The sequence below is a fragment of the Eptesicus fuscus genome, chromosome 14, assembly GCF_027574615.1.
Source record: "Eptesicus fuscus isolate TK198812 chromosome 14, DD_ASM_mEF_20220401, whole genome shotgun sequence".
In the NCBI taxonomy this organism is placed as follows: Eukaryota; Metazoa; Chordata; class Mammalia; order Chiroptera; family Vespertilionidae; genus Eptesicus; species Eptesicus fuscus.
This window is the reverse complement of record NC_072486.1, coordinates 57,243,687-57,263,470: the sequence shown is the minus strand read 5'-3', so window position 1 is coordinate 57,263,470 and position 19,784 is coordinate 57,243,687. Positions and strand designations below refer to the sequence as shown.

General features: G+C 51.9%; 1 protein-coding gene across 1 annotated transcript; it reads right to left on the bottom strand.

Annotated features, from left to right (window-relative positions):
• Window positions 1-4,531: 4,531 nt before the first annotated feature.
• FAM180A (family with sequence similarity 180 member A) lies at window positions 4,532-19,235 on the bottom strand. The gene is made up of 3 exons (XM_008150499.3): window positions 18,955-19,235; window positions 7,410-7,510; window positions 4,532-5,906 (listed from the first exon to the last, which is right to left on the bottom strand). The coding sequence occupies exons 1-3, from the start codon at window positions 19,028-19,030 to the stop codon at window positions 5,562-5,564; spliced, it is 522 nt and encodes a 173-aa protein (XP_008148721.3). The 5' UTR covers window positions 19,031-19,235; the 3' UTR covers window positions 4,532-5,561.
• Window positions 19,236-19,784: the final 549 nt, after the last annotated feature.

The following is a 19,784-nucleotide window of genomic DNA, read 5'->3' as shown; positions in this document are numbered from 1 at the left end:
GGCTTCCCAGAGTCCTGCGGCGTCGTGGGGCAGAACAGGAGGGCAGTTTCAGCCCCTGCTGGCACGGAAGGCTGGGCGCCTTGCTCCTGTTTTAGGTGGGATTGGCGAGCATGGTTTCATGCCCAGCCAAAAGGAACCGGGAAGGGATGGTAACCCGAGGCATAGTGGGTTCCCTCTTTGCGGGGTCAGTAATAGAGTAACTTCATTCTAGGGCCAGCAAAGGACCCCTTAATCAATCAAAATCCCACCTCTTCGGTAGCTGATGGGCTTTGCAGAAGTCATTGAAAGGCTTTAAAAATTTAAAGATACCAAGAGTACGTCGTGCCCTCCATCACTGTCTTCCTCTGTGGCCTCTTTTGGGCAGTGCCAGCTTCACTTCCTACCTGTGCTCCTTCACTGGACCCCTTCTTCCCTCAAAAAAAACCTGGTACCCCCTCCTTTCCTTAAACCAAGGCCCCCCAAGTTTGTCAGCAGAGGATGCAGACTTCAGATAGGGCTGGGCTTCTTTCCTGGCACCTGGCACCTTAACTGCGTTCAAATTTCTTTCCTTCAGTTTGATTTCCCACTTATGATTTGCCTTGAGCCCGGGGCCTCTGGAGCAGGGGGAAAAAAAAAAAAAGTCCCCAGACATTCCTAGTTGTCACGGGACAAAATCTTGCTGGAGGCCCACCTTAACGTCCATTCACCTATGGGAAGCCGGACAGAGGCAGTAGCCCCGCCCATTCCCACAGCCAATCAGCGCGGCTTGATTGGACCCAGCAGGGGCCTGCTGATTCTGCAGAACTTAGGCAACTTGCAAAGCTTATTTTTGTTTCTCAGACATCCTAGGGGCTGGAGTGATGACCATCATTGGAAACCTAACCCCGCTTCCCCAAGCTCTGCTGTGTCGTAGGCAGGGGACTCTAGGACACGGACCTTGCTCCGGGAGGGCCACTGCTGCCTAGTCCTTCGGAGGAGGATGTGTCTGGTGGCAGGGAGAAAAGAAACGATTAATTCCGGAGACATTTGCCCCAGAGTGCACAGGATGAACCCTTCCAGACTTCCCTGGTGGCACAGAGCTTTTGATAAAGTGTCCGAGTCTGCAGAGGGTGTCACTGTAAGAAAGCCCAGACCTTTCTAGGGAGAACTGGAAGGGTAGCTGCCTATCTGGAAGTCTAGGTGCCAGTCTCACCTCAGAGGCCCTTGGTGCCCAGACGTCAGTGGTCTTGCTGGCCTGAGCACGTGCTCAAATGCCCTTCTCGGAGGCTTTTTACCGGAGAAGAAGCAGGAGGCTTCCTTTGGCCGGGCTGCACCGAGAGGGGAGGGCAGGGGAGAAGCTGTCAAGTTCAGGGACAGGGCCTCTGCAGCAGGTGGACCTGGGCTTTCGCTGCTTACAGATCGGGAGAAGCTGTTAGCCTTTCTCAGAAAGGACATGTGGATTTGGGGCAAGGAAGGAAAGAAAGAAAGAAAACCCAAACGTTCTGTAACTGGTGGTTCTCGGCAGCATTGCCTTGATCTGAGAGACACCGAGCAGAGTCCAGGGCTGTGCAACCCACCTTCTCGTGAATTCATGGAATGTAAGGAATGGCGTCCCAAGATCTATAGCTCGACCAGTTGGAAATGGTCCCCAGGCTAAAGTTAAAGTGACTGGAAAACTGACTCCAGAAAACCAGTTCTTCTTGACTTCCAAGGCAGGTGCGACTGCGGACGGCCTAAGTCCCCTGAGAAATTATCTTTCTGTTACAGGATGGGCTATGATGGCTTATCTCTTTAAATGCCTGTTAAAGACTACGGTATTTACTTCATTTGAACTTTCCTTTTTTTGTGATGATTTTGAAACTCAGAATGGACAGTGCCACACGTGTGATGTTTGGTGGCAAATATTAAAGAGACTGGGTAATAATAAATAGCTGTGGAAATCAACATTGCTGTTAAACCCATGAACCACTTCAAATTTCTGGGTGAGATAATCTGAGATAAGAAAGATTCCACTGAGCCTAATAACTCCATCATTACTTATTTATTACACCATTAGTGAATATTTGTTAAATAAAATTAGGTAAGGCGAGTGACACAGTAAGACCAGTAGTTCTTCAGAAGTCTAGCCACTTTTCAGTTGCAGAAAGCATTTTCTAGAATACAACACTTAAATGTAAGACAAATACCACTTCTATGAGGTATTGAAAGTAGTCAAACTCTTAGAAACGAAACGTGGAATGGTAGTAGCCAGGGGCTGGGGGGGACAGGAAAAGGGGAGTTATTGTTCCATAGATACCATTTTTTCAAGATGAAAAAGTTCTAGAGATCTGTCACAGAACAATGTGCATATAGTTAATTTTTAACATCTCCGTACAGTTAAAAATGGTTCGGATGGTAAATTTGTGTTGTGGTTTTTTGTTGTTTTTTACTATAATTAAAAAAAAGTAAGACATCCAAATAGGTTAGGAAAGTAAGGGGTGCCATGTAAAGTCATTTAACAAGCATTTGATCTCAGACCAGTTCACCTGTGGGAATACCTTCTGACTGACCGCTTTCGTGATTCTCTTCCAACTAGAGTCAAGGGGAGGTGAGAGAGCAATGACAGACCACAGACATTTTCCAAAGTCTCTTGAGTGACACCAGAGATAGCCATGAGGATGCCGACTACGGAGGAAACTTCCAGAATTTCTAGATCCTCAAACTTCCACTACAAACACCACACCCCAAACTGTTCCGTTTATGAGTAAATGTGACACACTGTGACTCGGTTGTGACTGTGGTGTGTACAGCGTGGCATTAATGAGGCAACATGGAAGGTTCTGTTTCTGTCCAGTCTTCCACTTCCTTGTGCACTGGGCAGAGAGGTGGGTTTTGGGGTGGCGGTCATGAGAGTAACATTTGATTGTGTATGTAAATGAAGTCATGGTTACAAAATTTTCTGTGGGTAAACAATTCGTATTCAGACTAAAGTAGTGTTGAAGTATCTGGTTACTGAAAATGAAATGTTCACTTGTCTTTCAAAAAGGTCATGGCTTTCCTTGTTTCTATTTTTTTTTTGGTCATGTATTGCCACACAAATATGGACTCGGCTTAACGAATACAGAAGTGCCTTCACTGTTTTGTTCCAGCGTGAATGAACCACCACTGATTGCTCTCCCTGATCTGGAAATCACCCTCCCACTCACGGACCCCTGACTTGGAGCAGCCATGCATAGCATGACAGGGTAACCAGGGGACCACCGGTGGGTCTTTCCAGCTGGTGACTGAAAGCTCTCAGACCCCCTTCTGATGGGATGGCGTCCCAGCATGGGATGCAAGACTGCGGGTCAGGGTAGCTATTGTACAGTGCCTAGGGGCTGAGGCCTCTGCTAACCGCTTTCGAATCTCACATCAAGGAGAAGTCCAGTGAAGGTATATTGTGATGCTAATCTGCCCTGTGGGCAGTCCCACCCCTGTCTCTACTTTGATCTTTGTTTTCATCAGGCAGTGATACCCAAAGGAGGCCGAAAGCCAGGGTGCTCAGGGTACGATGCGGGCAGCCGAGATAGCGTGCAAATGTCAACCCCGGGGCACCTGGCGCTGCTTCAAGAAATGGGGGCAAAGAGAATCAGAATCAAGCCCAAAGAGAGAGCTGCAGAGACACAAACTAAAATTAAAAAAGAGACCAGCAGAGCGACCTTGTCAAAGAGAACCAGTAATATTAGGAAGAGGAAAAATGAGCAAAAAAGCATTTCTCATCAGTGTGCGTTTGAGGGAGGTAAAGGAGCAGTGCCGTCAGAGAATAAGAAGGAGGGGCGTGAGCTATTATCTTCTGCATCTGAGACCATCAGGATGCAAAGCTGCGTTTTTCTCTGGTCCCTTCATCCTGCATTCTAGTATTTCTCCAAAAAGATCACGCAGCTCGGGCTGCTAGCAAAGCGCACATGTTCAAAGTTTTTAAAGAAGTCCAGACCAGCTTTTGTGATCATCAAATGACAATTGTTAAATACCCATTTCAAAATCAAATTTAGCCCAATGAGTCCTCACTCATTCAAGGATCTGACTACTTGGACATCAGCCTCCAGGACCAGGCTGTAAACCTAGGGGAGGCCAGAGCGGTCTTGGAGTGAGTGGGGACTCTTTACTGGAACCCAGGGGCTGCGCTCAGCAGAAGCCTTCATCTGGTAACTCTTATTTAACGCAGAGTTATAACAAGCCTGGCCATCCCGATATTTAGGTGACAGAAGCTAAGAAAGAACAAAATGCAAGAAGCAAGTGATGTTGGTCACAGAGAAAAGCGCACACTTCTCGCCTGTCAGCGAGGAAGGCAGCGGATGAACTCACCCCGAGACCGAGCTAGCCACGCCTGGGACCCGCCGGGCTGGGACAACCGTCCAGCAGACCTCGCGGGCGGTGCGCTGTCTCACAGTTAGACAAATGCCAGTGGAAATGTCAGGAGTCGGAGAACCTTGGAGATTATGTTATCCAACTCCTTCCTTCGGATGGTTCACAGCGACTAAATAAAAGCTTAAGGCAGTGGTCAGCAAACTGCGGTTCACGAGCCACATGTGGCTCTTTGGCCCCATGTGGCTCTTTGGCCCCTGGTGTATGGCTCTTCCACAAAATAGCACGGCCTGGGCGAGTCTATTTTGAAGAAGTGGCGTTAGAAGAAGTTTAAGTTTAAAAAATTTGGCTCTCAAAAGAAATTTCAATCGTTGTACTGTTGATATTTGGCTCTGTGGACTAATGAGTTTGCCGACCACTGGCTTAAGGCATTCCATCTGCGTAGTTTCAAAAGATATCAAGTCAATATCGCTACCATGAAAAACTGGCCTTGAAAGGGTAAAATGCTGTCATCCGAAAATCAGTTGTGTTTGGAGCAGCGAGTCTCTGACGATGCTAAGTGATCTGCGTTAGGACAGAAAGGCGAGGCCGCGGGGTTCCCTCTTTGCTAGCATGACTCTGCCTTAGCTTGGCTTCTCTGTTCGGAAGACAAGCCATGCCTGTTTGCAGTAGACTAGCCCTCAGATAAGAAGAGTCAAGGCATACAGGTCAGACAATTACCAGTTTTCTAACTCATTCTTCTCGGCGACTTTTAGAAAAAGTGAAGAGTCTGTCCTTGGCTAACAAAGTACTTATTTGGCTGTCGCTCTAGCTTTGTTCTTTCTTAATACAGACCCTTCAGAAAAATGTGCATTTAACCCAGCACCCTGATCTCTTAGGACCGAAGAACTCTGTCCCCCATCTTCCCACCATGCTCAAACCTCTATGATGTCTCCTCCAGCTCTGTCCTCCCTCGTGGGGGTTTGCGGCAGTCACGCAGTGTGGAAGCGGATCTTAGACTCTGCATGTCACCAGGCAAACCGTTCGGCCTCTGGAGGCATCTTGAATGACCACTCCAGCCCTTGCTTCCGGCCCAGGTCACCTCCTGACATGAATCAGACGCGCCTGTCAGGAAGCTACCACGGGTAAAGAGCGTGGGGCTGAATTATTTTATCTCTGCTACTCTGAGCTGGTGGCATGTGTTTTGTTGCTGGTCTCTATAAGTGGAGTAGAGAATGAAGAATTTCTGGATTACTGTGTGTGCTGGGCCCTGCTCCGAGGTCCTGGTGTGGGCCAGCCTCTCAGGCAGACACTCTGGAGCCTGAGGACCGCATCAGGTCATGCCTCAGGGCCTGGAAAAGGCTGAGGAGGGACTGGGCCCAGATGTCCTTCTGATGCCCTTGGGACAGGGCTGTGCGGTAGGCTGCATAGGCCAGGGTCAGCGCTGTCCTTTCAAAGTCCTCTTTCTTAAGGATGCCGGGGAGGCTGGAGAGGCTGGCGCTGAGCCGTCGGATGTCCGGGATGCGCTTGGGGATCACATCGTTGCAGACGGTGCGGAAGGCAGAGGCCTTCCTTAGAGAGGCGAGCTCCTCGTCCTTGATGGAGATCTGCAGGTCAGGGCTGATCTCCAGTTCAGCTAGCAGGAACTGGTGAGAGACATGAGGTATGGAAACACATGAAGCATTCGGGCATTGTTGAGGACACCATTGTTTTCATTCTCACCCGCCTTCATGTGGGGAGGCCGCTGTGGAAAGAGCTCTGGAATCCAAGAGACCTGGGTTCCAGTTCTGACATTTCCCACCCACTTGGGTGACTTACTGAACTTCTCTGAGCCTCATTTTCCTCCTCTGTGAAATGGTTAGTAGCAAAAATACTTTACAGGGCTATTGTGGGAAGTAAATAAGACAAATATGGACACCCTGGTACAAACATTGTTCCTGGTACAAAGCTACTATTTAATGACTGTTTATTATTTCCGTTGTCCCAGATTAACCCATTCTTCCCTTTCTCCCTCCTACCCACCGAAGATCTTCTAAATCATTTAAATCAGAAGCTGAGAATTGAAGGACGCAGAGAACGGTGCTAGGAATTAAGTGGGATACAGAGATTTGTCCTCACTTCTCACCTGTTCTTTACGAGTGGGGGCAAAAACTCCTCTTTCTTAAGGAGGCCTTTTTACATGCATCCCTTGCTCAGTGCTGGGCTCGCATCAGGACCTAGTAAACACCTCTTGGACTCAGGGTTCTAACTTGTGTCTGCTTCCAGCTTCCCCCGCTCCATCCATCTCCACGCTACTGTCTTTCTCAAAGGGACCTGTGCTGACTCCCATGTTCAAGACTCGGTGAAGCTATGCATTCCCCAGTGAGTTCCCCGTGGTAGGACCTTGCTGCAGCAGGCTGTTTCTTTCTTAGCCGGAGAGTTCTGGAACATGGAGGATGCCAGAGGATGCCAAGGCGGGGTGTGTGTGTGTGTGGGGGGGGGGGGGGGGCGGGGGTTGGAGATCACTGTATCCCTCATTTAACATTTGAGGAGATCCAGGCCCAGAGACGCGGTGGCTGACGCAAGTTCACATGGCTGATGAGTGGCAGGACCAGAACTAAAGCTCAGACCTTGAGCCTGGAATTTTACTGCTGAATCGGATCAAGGGGCCTTGGGAAAGTTACCCGTGGTTTGGAGAAGCGGGTCAGAGTGGTGGAGATGAGGGGCAGAGGGAGAGAGCCTTTGGGGTGCCCAGATGGTCAGAAACTGGGCTGTCACAGTAGGCAGTTACCTGAGACAGGGCTCCACCAGACAAGCGGCGTGGCATTGCCTGAACCCTGTGATGAGTCCTGCCTCCTGGCATTTGCTCGAGACTATTGACTCTGCTGCTAGGGTGCTGGGAGCGGCACCCTGCGGCCCAACCTAAACCTCTAATTTCGTCTCCAGTGACCTCCTCATGCCATCACTCCGTTTGGCATGGGGAAAGGGAGAGGAGATACGAGGAATACCTTACTCTGGGATGGCCACGATTTGATGGCCCCACAAGGGAGTCCAGGCCAGTCCCCAAGGCAGCGAGAGCCACTCATTTTCAGGGGCTCAGGTCATTCCTCCAACAAACAGAAAAGTGTCAACGCCTTTGGGGTGATGTGGCCACTTGCGCCTCTGCCTACCTCGTAGAGCAGTTCTACTTCCTCCAGGGAGCTCTGCAGGACGGGGTTCAAGGGCATTGAGGACGATCTCTTTGGCCGATGGGCAGCAGGGAACAGCACGGCTGCAGGAAACAAAAGAAGAGGCTCCAGCAGCTGTGCACTTGGCCTTCCCCCCCGTAACCTTGAGGTCAGCCAGCCGGACTTGCACGTGACGGACTGGAAGCCGTGGAGGTCAGTGAGCGGGAGAGATGACAGGCAGCTCTGATGTGTCCCGGGAGCTCCCGGGTGTGTCAGATGTTCCTGTTTCAGACTAGTGATTTCAAACATGGCTGCTCATCAGAACCAGCCCAGAAATCTTGGGAAAATATAGGCTGTCCCCAAAAATGTATACACACACACTCTGAATAATTACAAAGGCAGTGTTTATTAAAATACATTTCATTTTCAAAGTGGAGCCATCAGCTGTTAAAGTATGTATACATTTTTTTGGACACCCTGTATGTAGTGTACAGGGGTGGGCAAAAGTAGGTTTATGGTTGTTTGTGTGGAGAAAGACATGCAGGTCATGATTATTGCAATAGCTTTTTTAACTCTGTGTTTCAAGTACTCACACCTGTAAACCAACTCTTGCCCACCCCTATATGGTGAGGGAACTTCTGTTAAAATCAAACAGAAATGAGCAAACAACAAATGAGCCCCCTAATAATACTGTTCTCTGAGAGTGATGCACATTTTAGTGCCTGGTCAGTATGAGGTGCTGGTTTAGATTTATTGCGAACCCTTCTCATCAGAGGATCAGGCTTCTGGCTGTTCCCCAGCCGTCTGAAGTACAGCTGCCAAGAATCTGCACACAGGTGACAAAGGAAGGGAAGAGAGCTGCCCAAGACCCTGACAGGTGGCTTTGGGGGAGTGTGGAGCCAGGCTCAGCGCTCCCCCCCAAGGACTAGCTGACTTAGGAATGCATTTGGGACAAAGTCAATGACTCGCTAATGCTGTTTCTTTATGGTTGCATTTAGAAACAGTAGCTGGAGGAAGATGGATGGGCTGCTACGGGTAGAGAGGGTAGGGAGAACTAGGACCTTATGAGGCCAAGTGAAGAAGGAGACAGAACGTTACCGAGTGTAGGCATAATCATTATACATCGCAGTTCTCTGGGTCGTATCAGGCCGGGAGCAGACAGCCGTGCCTACCCCTGCAGCCCCGTGATTGCCAAGCCTGCTGCCGGCTGATAGAAGAAGGCACAGCTTCGTGCGCCTAAGGTAACTGGGACCAGGGTGATACGTCAAATATTAAATCATCAGTCAGATCCCCCTTAACCTTAGGTGACTCTTCTTTCTGCTGCCTGTGCTGCCTTCCAAAATAACTATTCAAGCCCTGACTGGGCTGGAACCACCAACACAGCAATGAAAAACAAAACATAAATAATTGCATGGAGAGATTTTGGTTAAATCTTGTATTATGGGAGATGCTCCCCAGTGCATAAATGAGGAAGTAAGATCCTCTGTGTGGCTTGGTCCCTTGAGTCCAAGAGCAGTAAATGGACACACTGTACCACCTGAGGAGTTTATATCTAGGGAGCACTTAAAATAAATCATGTCATTTAAAAAAAGGAAGAAAAGGGTACAGCTTCTCCAAGACACTGGATTGGGACCTCCCAGAAACCTGAGGCTCTGAGGTAAGTATCCCCCCCTGAAGTTGGGCAAAGCACAATTTGCATCACCACGCCTGCCAGCTCTGCTTCTTGATACTGGTGTCCTGGGGCCACCAAGAACGGGCCCACTGACGCCCAGGGTACTGTGTTAAAGAAGGCAGGGGGCTGCATAAGCACCTTAGAAAAAAAAAAGTGATCCGACGTAATAAAAATGAAACACCTTTGATATAAAGACATTTCCTGAAAAGCTCACTGGTGGGAATCTCCCCTCCCTGGGAAGAGCTGGTTGGTGGAGCATTGCGGTAATATTGCTTTCTCTGCGTTCATTTATTATCTGTACCGCAAGTCCCTCTCGGGTTAGGATAAAGATGGTAGGGCTCTGCCCCCAGCAGATCCTGGCAGGCTTCCAGGCCGAGCGCGGGCGCCGCTGTCGGCTGAGGAAATCCGGGCACTGGCAGTGACCTCTGCTCCCTCAGGCCACTGTGGGAAGGAGCCCGTGACCAGAGCAGTATTTCCTAGCCTCGCGTTTTAGCAGAGTTTGTTCTCGTTGCCAGAAAACTGGCCATTTCCTCACGGAATCAGAGATGTAGGGCTTCGCCTCTGTTCGCTCACGGCCTCTGCCTGTGGTTTTAGGTGGAGCTCAGGAGAGTGAGGCGGCTCCTAGGCATCGGCTCCAAAATCTTGACCGCACGTTAGCACCACGCAAGGGCTTTAAAATCTCCCGGTGCGGCCCTCGCTGGTTTGGCTCAGGGGATAGAGCGTCGGCCTGTGGTCTGAAAGGTTCCGGGTTCGATTCCAATCAAGGGCATGTACCTCGGTTGCAGGATCCTTCCCGGCCCAGCCAATTGATGTGTTTCTCTCACATCGCTATTTCTATCTTTCCCTCTCTCTTCCTCTCTCTAAAAATCAGTGGAAAAATATCCTGGGGTGAGGGTTAAAAAGAACAAAATACTGGTGCCGTGTCCCTGCTCCATAGGTTCTGATTTAATCGAATGAGGGTGCAGCTGGGACAGTGACATTTTGGGAAGCTTCCTAGGCCAGTGGTCGGCAAACTCATTAGTCAACAGAGCCAAATATCAACAGTACAACGATTGAAATTTCTTTTGAGAGCCAAATTTTTTAAACGTAAACTTCTTCTAACGCCACTTCTTCAAAATAGACTCGCCCAGGCCGTGGTATTTTGTGGAAGAGCCACACTCAAGGGGCCAAAGAGCCGCATGGGGCTCGTGAGCCGCAGTTTGCCGACCACGGTCCTAGGGGCTTCTAACAGCAGCCAAGGTGAGAACCAGCGGGTGCTTGCCCGAGGCTGCGTGGAAGGGGGCGCCACTCTCAGGTGAGCCCAGTGGCTCTCAACCTGGACTGTACATTAGACTCACCTGGGAGTTTTTAAAAACCCAAATGCCACGGCCACCTCTCGGGCCCTTTCACGGGCGTCTCTGGGGTGGCTGTAGGCATCGGGGCTTTTTACGGCTCCCAGGTGATTATAACGGGCAGGCAGGGTTGATAACCATTGGGCAATCCGGATCCACAGCCAAGAACACGGCGCCCAAATGCAAGGCTCACTCCCATCGGAGGCCTTGCAGGCTCATCTGAAGAGACCAAGGCGAAGTAGAGACATGAGAGGGTGTGTGCTCCGACTCTGCTTTCTCGTTGGCGGGAGACGACCCCAGGACCAGAGCTGGTCCAAGACCAAGATGTGACCGGTTTCTGGGTGCTCCTCCCACGAGAGCGTGATGAACCCTCTTCTCGGGGTAGGATCTGAGAGCAACTTCACTTCTTTAATTCTCCTTCCAGCATTTCTCTTATTGTGACCTTAAAGGTGTTGTTGCCTTAAAAACATTCCCACCCGGCAGGTGAAGGGGATGTGGGGGGGCGGGGGAGGGGGGTGGGGGATGCGTGTCCCAGCACGGAGCCTTTCTGCTGCCCGTCAGCCAGACTCGGGGGCTGCCTCTGGGAAGGTCATTCACCGGCTAGACCTGCCTTTCTCCACTCATTCATTTCCCTGGGGGCAGTGACCTCCAACATGCTCACCCAGGGGCCCTCGTCCTCAAAGAGGTGGGAAGGAAATACCTCCTGATTCAAAGCGGAGGTTCATCATGGAAGCGTTGTCTCCAATAGCTCTTGTTCTCATCGTTTCAAAATAATGACAGAGTGTGGGGACGATTGTGAGAGATAGTTCCGCCTCTAGACCAGCCAGGGGAGGGACAATTGCTTTAGAAACTATGTGGGGAGCACAGGAATCTGAAAAGGGGGCCCCGCCCTCCTCCCATCCCCCGCCAGTGCCCCTGCCTCCTGCAGGCACCCCTGGCACTGCTGCAGCCGCTTTGACTGCGTGTGGCAGGCAGGGGCTTCTGCGCCCCGCGGGCGGCACAGGTGCAGCGAGCTCTGGGCGGGCATCCCAGCGCTGCCCGGGCCTCCCTCCTCAGCAATGGGTCAGGGTGACTTCATCTCCACGGGGCACGCTGCAGGCTGTCTGCTCCATGTCCCAACATCCAGGTGCAACGTTAACCTACAGTCCCTCCAGGTGTTTTTGCCCATAAAGGTGAAGTCTGCACCCTGCCGGAATGTAAGCGGCCGAAACAAAGGCTGGCCAGTTCCCAGAGGTGTGCGTGCAAAGCTTTAACTACACTCACCCCCGCTTGGAGAGAAAAACAGCCCTGTCCCCAGGAAGCCCCCCCGCGCCCCCCCCCCCCACACCGCGGTTCCTCCTGTTCTTGTGGTTTCTGCATCCATCCTACACATCACACATCTGCCCGCACCCGCCAGCTCCCGGGGGAGGAAGTGGGCCTTCTGCTTCCTCTGCTGGACCTCGGTGACTGCATGACTCGGTAGCTGGGCTCTGAGTGCAGGCTCAATGCCTCTATTTTGGAATGATTCATAAAAAACCCAGCTATTAAAAAAAAAAAAGGCAACAACCAAACACAACATCCCTGGAGACTCTTCCATGCATGCTTTGCTGGGTTTGCTTCCTTTCCCTTCCGTCTCATCTCCCAAATTTATGGAGGTCATTTTAGGTTCAGCTCCTCCTCACTGTCAGCTTTGGGCAGCCCAGTCTTTGCAGGGCTGAGAGGAGGAGCCCCGAGTGCTTCCCCCAGCTCCATCAGCAGGGACTCCTCCTCTGAGGGAGGAGAGAGAGGGGGCAGGCTGGGGAGACCGGGGCCTGGCAGGAGGACCCCGCGCCCACCCACGTACCACCTGAGCATTGAGCTGCGGGCAAGAAGGCTGCTGGCACAGTTTTGTCAAAACCACTGACTTTGTGTACTTTTATGGTGTAAAACTGGGCCAGTTTGTTTCTTACTTCTCCACTCAGCGCTCCACGCCCAGCCCAGTCTCCAGCGATTTCTTCAGGATGTGACTGTGCCAGGAGGGCCACGCGGTGTGACCAGGGGACGCGGGGACTCCCAGTCTCCCCGCATGACGTTTCACGCATGGCTGGCCTTGGGGCGGGGGCTGTGAGCTGTCCCTGTCTCCTGCACTCCCTGCACAGCTGAGTCTCAGGGAGAAATTGAGTGGTTACGATACTGTTAGACAGACCAGCACAGAACATATGATTCATTCACTGAAGGTCATGCCACATGCACTGAGTTAGTGCAGAAATTGGACCCAGACAGGCAGGAACCATGTGTCACAGCATGTTCTGTCCATGTCTTCTGTGGAAAGGCACATTTGGACCTCAGACCGAAGTTGTTAAAATGTGAAGCTCGGACGTAACAACAGCTCATGATCCCACTGGGTAGCCATCAGCGTGCTTTGTGCTTTCCATGTGCACCTTGTGAGGTAAGTATCCTATCCCGTGCAGAGATGAAGAAACTTGGAGGTTAAGAAACTTGTCCGGCCAAAACCGGTTTGGCTCAGTGGATAGAGCGTCAGCCTGCGGACTCAAGGGTCCCAGGTTCGATTCCGGTCAAGGGCATGTACCTTGGTTGCGGGCACATCCCCAGTAGGGGGTGTGCAAGAGGCAGCTGATCGATGTTTCTCTCTCATCGATGTTTCTAACTCTCTATCCCTCTCTCTTCCTCTCTGTAAATAATCAATAAAATATATTAAAAAAAAAAAAAAAAGAAACTTGTCCGAGGCCATCAGATTTGCTTGCTCTGTGGCTGAAATGAAAACCCAGATCTCACAGGCTCCAAAACCCACTCGCCAATAGGTGAACAACGCTATCTTTTTGTGGGCACATCTGCCCAAGACTGGGTGTTCCTCAGTTCTGAATCGCTACAGGAAGGATAATGTTCATGGTGAATGAATGAATGGATATGGGATGTAACATATTCTTTTTTTTCTTTTTAAATATATTTTTATTGATTTTTTACAGAGAGGAAGGGAGAGGGAATAGAGAGCTAGAAACATCGATGAGAGAGAAACATCGACTAGCTGCCTCCTGCACACCCCCCACCAGGGATGTGCCCGCAACCAACGTAGATGCCCTTGACCGGAATCGAACCTGGGACCTTTCAGTCTGCAGACCGACGCTCTATCCACTGAGCCAAACCGGCTTTGGCGGGATGTAACATATTCTTCAACGAAGCACACATTAAAAAAACCTCTAACTTTGATTTATAATGTGCTCTGCAAGGTCAAACGCCTACAGCCCTGTGATCACATTCTGACACATATCCTCCCCTCCTCTGCCCCCTCTTTGCTCCTTTGCAATCACTTGGCATAAAGCACAACCCGCCCCCTCACCTTTCCCACCTGCACCGTGCGCCGGAACCTGGCTGGAGGAAACACACCATGGTCTCACTTGAGATTCCTCGTTATTCTCGTACGGGCCCTGACATGCTTCCCGACCATTTCTCGCTCCATTTCACTGTGACATAGACAACAATTTCACCCCATTTGCTTCCTCCTTAAACCAGTCACCTGCCTCTTGCCCAGATACAGATTTCTCTTCTGTGACTGTGGGCACACTCCTGTCTAGAGCCAACTTTCCTACAAGTGTGAAGTCTCCAAGAAAACTGGTGCTCACCTCTCCACCCTCCTCTCCTACATGGTTCCTTTTCCCTCTCCCCTGGATCTTTCACATCAACATGAAAACGTGTTACTTCTTCGACTAAAAATCCTGCCTCGCTGCCTGCTCTCCCTCCCCACCCTCCTCTCAGATTGCAGAGTTCTGGCCTCATCTGGGGGCGTCTCCTCTTCTAGCCTCACTTCCCTACTGACTTTCAGCTCATTCTTTCCAGGCCAGACTTTTATATATGCACCTGCCTACAGGAATCTCCTTTTGGACATATTACAGTTATCTCTCCTGATTCCCAGGCCAATCCTAGCCCCCAACACACACACACACACACACACACACACACACACACACACACACAGAGATCTACTTTTCTGCCATCCTCCCATCTCTCTTAGTTGCTCGGGCCCAAAACCTGGGAGCCATCCTTGGCTTTTTCTTTCACATTTCGAATCTAACTCATCAGCGAGTCTTGGCTCTACCTTCAAAATAGATCTGGAATCTGGCTACTTCTTGCCACATCCTTACTAGCTCCCTGGTCCAAGCCTTGAGCACCTCTCCTCCTGGTGCCTCTGCTTCCGTCCTTGGCTCCCGCCCTCATTCTGTTCTTAACACAGCAACTAAAGTGATGCTGTGCAATCACAGGTCAGATGTCACTCCTCTGCCCAGAACCCTCGATGGCTTCCCAGAGTTCTTCAAACGCCACCCGGTGCTACATGATGTGACTTCTCACTGCGTCTGAACTCATCTGCTACTCTCCCGCTCATGGCCCCAGCCACAGGCCTTCTCACTGCTCCTTGAGCCCCGGGCATGCTTCTGCCCAGGCCTTTGCACTTCTGTTCCTTCTGCCTGGAACACCCACGGTTCCTTCAGGTCTTCAGCCACCGCCTCAGGGAGCCCTCCCTGACTACCTTATTTAAAATTATAGTCCTGGATACCCTCTAACCTGTCCCTACTTTATTGCCATCTGACAAACCAGATGTTTTATTTCTATGTGTGTCTGTTTCCCATCACTGGAATGTCAGCTCTACCAAGGCATGGGGTGTTTGTCCCTTTTGGTCACTGTATTCCCAACTGCCCAGCTTCCTGCCCACGACTGTTTGTTGAATGAATAAACGATTCCATAGAAACACATGAACGATCTTCGCCCCTAAACTCCATTCTTTTCCAACCGCGTGCTTCACTAAGTCTTTCTCTTCCTAACAGGGTGATTTTAGAACTTAGGCGCAGTTCCAGGCCCTGGCTACTTATCGGAGAGCAGATGTGGTCTCCTGAATTCGGGGCCCTGCCTGCATCTCCCAGGAGCCCCTGCTCTGGTGGGGAGGAGCTGCTTTCCATGGTCTCAGGCAGGGCGGGCGCCGTCCCCATGCCTTAGCCCTCCAAGCCCTCTTGCTCAGACGCCTGAGCCGAAGCTTCCCTAAAGGAAGGAGCCTGTTTTGACTTGGGGCCCGGCCTTCCCTTCGGTTTTTTATAACCTGGGATACAAACCGCCTCTTCCTCCCACCCCAAGAGGTTCAGAGTACCGGAGCCCTATCAAGGCTCCCGCGGGGCCCCCGGAGCGGCACCCAGCGCCTGTGCCGGGCTTGCTGGAAGGGAGTCCAGCCGCAGCCCGCTGCACGCCAAACACAGCCGTATTGTGAATGCATCAGTGGAAGCCGCGCCATGGAAAAGGCAGTGGGTGTGGAAAGGAAAGGCTCTGGTTTTTAAAAGATCGTTTGCCAGATCCTACTGATGTCATTTACTTGTAGCTCCTGGGCCAGCCCTTTGGAAACACAGCGATCTTCTGAGCGAGCCGGGCTCTCGGCCCCGGGCGCCGGGGTCCAGAGGGAGCGCCTCTGGAAGGGCTCCTGTGAGCCGGCTCCTCGGCTCCTCGTGGCCAGACGGTCCCGCCGCCCAGGGGGCCTCGGGGCTGCTGGGAGGAGGGGAGGGGTGAGTGACAGCCAGACTCTGAGGCCAGAGCGGGGGGAGGGGGGGAAGGGGGGGGGCGTCAGAATCCAGCCGGGTCCTTGCAGCGGAGGGATCTGGGCACATTGCCGTCTCGCCTCGCTCAGTTTCCTTGCCGGTCGGTGGTCGGAAGAGCACCCGCTCCTGGGGTGACTGCGGAGTAAGCGAGGCTACTCTAAGGCTCCCCCTCGTCCGTCAGCACCTACGAGACACTGACCTCAGGCCCGGGGCTTCATCCTGATGCAGTCACACCGCACGACAATGGACACCTGGAGAGGACAAATCCCGCCACGCACCCGAGGCCTGCCCTTCCCTATTACACCGCTTTAAAAAGAAACAGTTTGCCTGAAGCTGTGGCTCCGTGGTTGAGCGTCGACGGATGAACAGGGAGGTCACGGGGGAATTCGTGCCTGGATTTTGGGCTTGATCCCCAGTGCGGGGCATGCAGGAGGCAGCCAATCAATGATTCTCTCATCTTTGGTGTTTCTCTCTCTCTCTCCCTCTCCCTTCCTCTCTGAAATCAATAAGAAAAATATTTTTAAAAGAGAAATAATTTATATGTGTTTAATAAAAACAGATATTTACATGGTAATTAATGCATAGATTACTTTTTTTTTCAAAGACTGGCTAGTGGTCTCCAGCCGTGTACACCCCGCCCCAGCGTGGCTCCGGCAGGAGCTGGGGCTGCTGGGACCTGGGCCAGGTGTGTCCAGTTCCCGCTGGCCACGCTCACCACAGGTGAGTCACTTGGTCTTAATCACGTTGGCGGGGCTGGAACAGCGACCCGGTGCGTGGAAAGCTGCCTCCCAGGGCCGAATCCTAGAGAGCGCTTCTTAGGGGAATGACCGGTAAGAAAAGGGATGTCCTGACAACAGGGTGTGCTCCCTTTGGGTTTATCTCTACATTTCCACACGTGGGCGGGGTGGGGGGGGAGGGGGGAGTGGGAGAGGGCACAGGCCGGGTGGGGGAGGGGGAGGGTTGGGGCGGGGTTGTTGGAGGAGGAGGAGGATCTTATAGGGGGTGGTCACCCTGAGACTGTTTCCAAAGGGAATTAGGCCTGGATTTGGGGTGGGATGGGGTAAGGATGAAGGTGAAAGGAACAGTAAGTACATCTGGAAAAATGGTTTACACTTGGGTGTGACTCCCATTCCGTCTTTTTAAAACTGAGGGCAATTGTGTATTCCTTTTATAAGTAGGAAAAAAATGTTAAAAGTGAAGAAAGATGCACTGTGTGGCAGACTTTTGATGAGGGCCGGAGGGCTCCATGTGGTTTGTTGACTGCGCACTGACGTGTACCACTAATCTAGTGCTGAGTGTCGGCTGCCTCACCCTCTCGCCTCTAGGTGGCTGCGCCTCTTCCTGGTGGTTTTGTTATTGGGGCCGCCCTTCCCGGTGAGGACTGGGTGGGGCCAGATCAGCAGTTGCTCCCAGGATGTTGCTATAAAACTGTCTGTTGAGAATCTCAAGCTTTTTTTTTTTTTTAAATGGAATTATTTCATTTTTAAGTGGCTAACATCTATATAGTGCTTCATCGTTTACAAAGCATTTTATTTACATTTTTAATCTGAGTCTCACAACAGCACAGTGAAGGTAAATTTTGGTACTGTTTCTATGGTATCTGTTAGTGAGCAAAAGCTCAGAGAGGTTAAGAGACTTGCCAGAGATCACACAGCCCCATTAGAGGAGGAGCCCAAATCTGTGAGATCCTGGTGGGTAGCTCATGATGTGGTTATCGTGTTTACAAGCCTGTTACAAATCAAATCATCTCTTCGGGCTTTCTAACAGCCTAGAGTGGACTTTATCATCTTTTTTATAGGCTAATTAAGAAAGGCCCCAGTGTCACATAGGGAGAGTGGCAGGACCCAACTCCAATGTCTCTTTGCTCTCTGTTTCCAAGTGTTGCCCCAAAGTTTGTGCATGTGATGAGCAGGGCGGGGTGTGTGTGTGTGTGTGTGTGTGTGTGTGTGTGTGGTGGTCTTACCGGAAATAAAGGAAAATGTTACATTAATTATTGGCCCCAAGGCAACACTCATTTCACAGCTCAGTTCAGAGGACTGGCAAGTCCCTAATGTCAGGCGTAAAAATGAGGGGATAAAGCCCCAAATAAGTGCAGTGCCCACCCCCTCCATTCCAGGTCCATCTGCTCTGTGTCCTCTATCCCCACACGGCCGGGCCTTCCTCCCTGACACTCTGCTGGGGACCCGGGAGGCTCATCTTTACCCCCGATGCCAGTCTTGAGCCTCGTTTGGATCTCTCCAAACACCTATGAGCCTGACTCTTCCCAGTTCTCTCCGGGAGAGAGACCTTAGTTGACTTTAGGGGCTGGGCGGGCAGATTTCAGTTTAGATCGGCATGCGTGGTCAATGCTCTTGGTCCCTCACTTCCTAACAGTGATAAACTCCCACTGGCTGGGGGTGCTGTCACCGTCGGCCACCTGGAGCTGGTCCTGGGCGTAGAGAAGAGATGGCATGCGGCTCTGAGGGACTATGTCTGAGAAGGGCTGGGGCTGGGGGGGCAGCAGGCAGGTAGACGCAAGGATGCTGAGGACTTTCCCTTCCTCTCCTGCCGCTGGGCCTGCTCTGCCTGCTGCAGAGATTGTCTACTTCCAGCCGGGCCCCCCAGGTAGCATCTGTCACCCCTACTCCCCGGTGTTAGCATATCACACCCGGACACCTGCTCTCCGCACGCCGGCCCAGGGCAGCAGCCTGGGGGAGGGGAGCTCGAGGGAGTCTGTGCACATTCCATGAAGCAAAGATGACTTGGCCCTGGCGTGCTGAGAGGGATGCCCTCTGCGTTCCCACCTTGTCCAAGTCCCCTCAGCGCTTTGATTTCCTTCAGTGTCATGTCCCCCATCACCTCCCAACACCTCTCACTTGTCAAGAAGCACAAAGCCATCCCCAGAGATGAGATTAAAGGAGGAAATGGGGTTTCTAATCCCTCCCCCCCCCCAATTCCTAGTTGTATTTAAAAAAGAACGATGAGCATCAGACCGATAATAAAAAGCAACTCACCCCTGTTCCACCTGTGGGACACAGTGGCCTGAGCATCGTAACACAGCAGCAGCAGCAGCAGCGTCTTCCAGCACATCTTCTCCTCCACGCAGGTGGGGAGTCGCCTCAAACCCAGTGGGACCCCAGGAGCTACAGGTGTGCCCGTCCCGGTCCTCCTGGGAGCCGGCACCGTTCTTCCCACCTTGCCCTTTCCCAAAGAGCCGATGCCCTCTCCCGCCTCGGAAGGTGGAGGCAGAGGCTGCCTCCTGGGGGCGCGGGCGGGGGACCTGTCTATCCGACTCTCTCTGGGATTGGGGGACTGGGCGGCCACAGAGAGACTCTGTTTTTGAGCACATCTGGAGTGACTCACGGGGCATGTGATCTCCTTGGCAGTGGGCTGGATAAATATAAATCTGTACTTGAGTTCCATGTGTTGGATGCACCCACTGGAATTTTTCTTTAACAAACAGACTCGTGGAACTTGTTAGAGAGCCCGGCGAAGAGCTGGCTGCTGTCCCTGTCCACACACATACCGGAGCCAGGGCGAGGGCTGCAGTGGGAGCCGGGAGGCTTCTCCCAGACGCTGGGCTGAGCTGGGCTGCCGAGCCCAGAGTTGCCTTGAGGACAGCAAAGTCATTGTAGTGTCTGAGCGGAGTGTCGTGTCCTTTCCTGGAGCTAGACCTGGAGATGTTGGCACCTTCAGCCAGAGCTAGAGCCTTCCCCCAGGGTCTGCAGGGATGGGAGTTGGCAGGTTGTGGGGAGCAGAATGGAGAGGTGCCGGTCATGCATAGGTGTTGTACGTGCAGGTAATGGTCCAGGGGCCCACGAGTGACCCCTTTCTCCCTTCGCGT

Excerpts from the sequence above, each read along its gene's own strand:
- FAM180A (XM_008150499.3), bottom strand. The coding sequence starts at position 19,030 with ATGTGCTGGAAGACGCTGCTGCTGCTGCTGCTGTGTTACGATGCTCAG. Across the intron at positions 7,511-18,954 it reads GTCCCACAGGTGGAACAGGG|CCGTGCTGTTCCCTGCTGCC; the intron begins GTGAGTTGCTTT and ends TGTTTCCTGCAG. Across the intron at positions 5,907-7,409 it reads AAGTAGAACTGCTCTACGAG|TTCCTGCTAGCTGAACTGGA; the intron begins GTAGGCAGAGGC and ends GTCTCTCACCAG.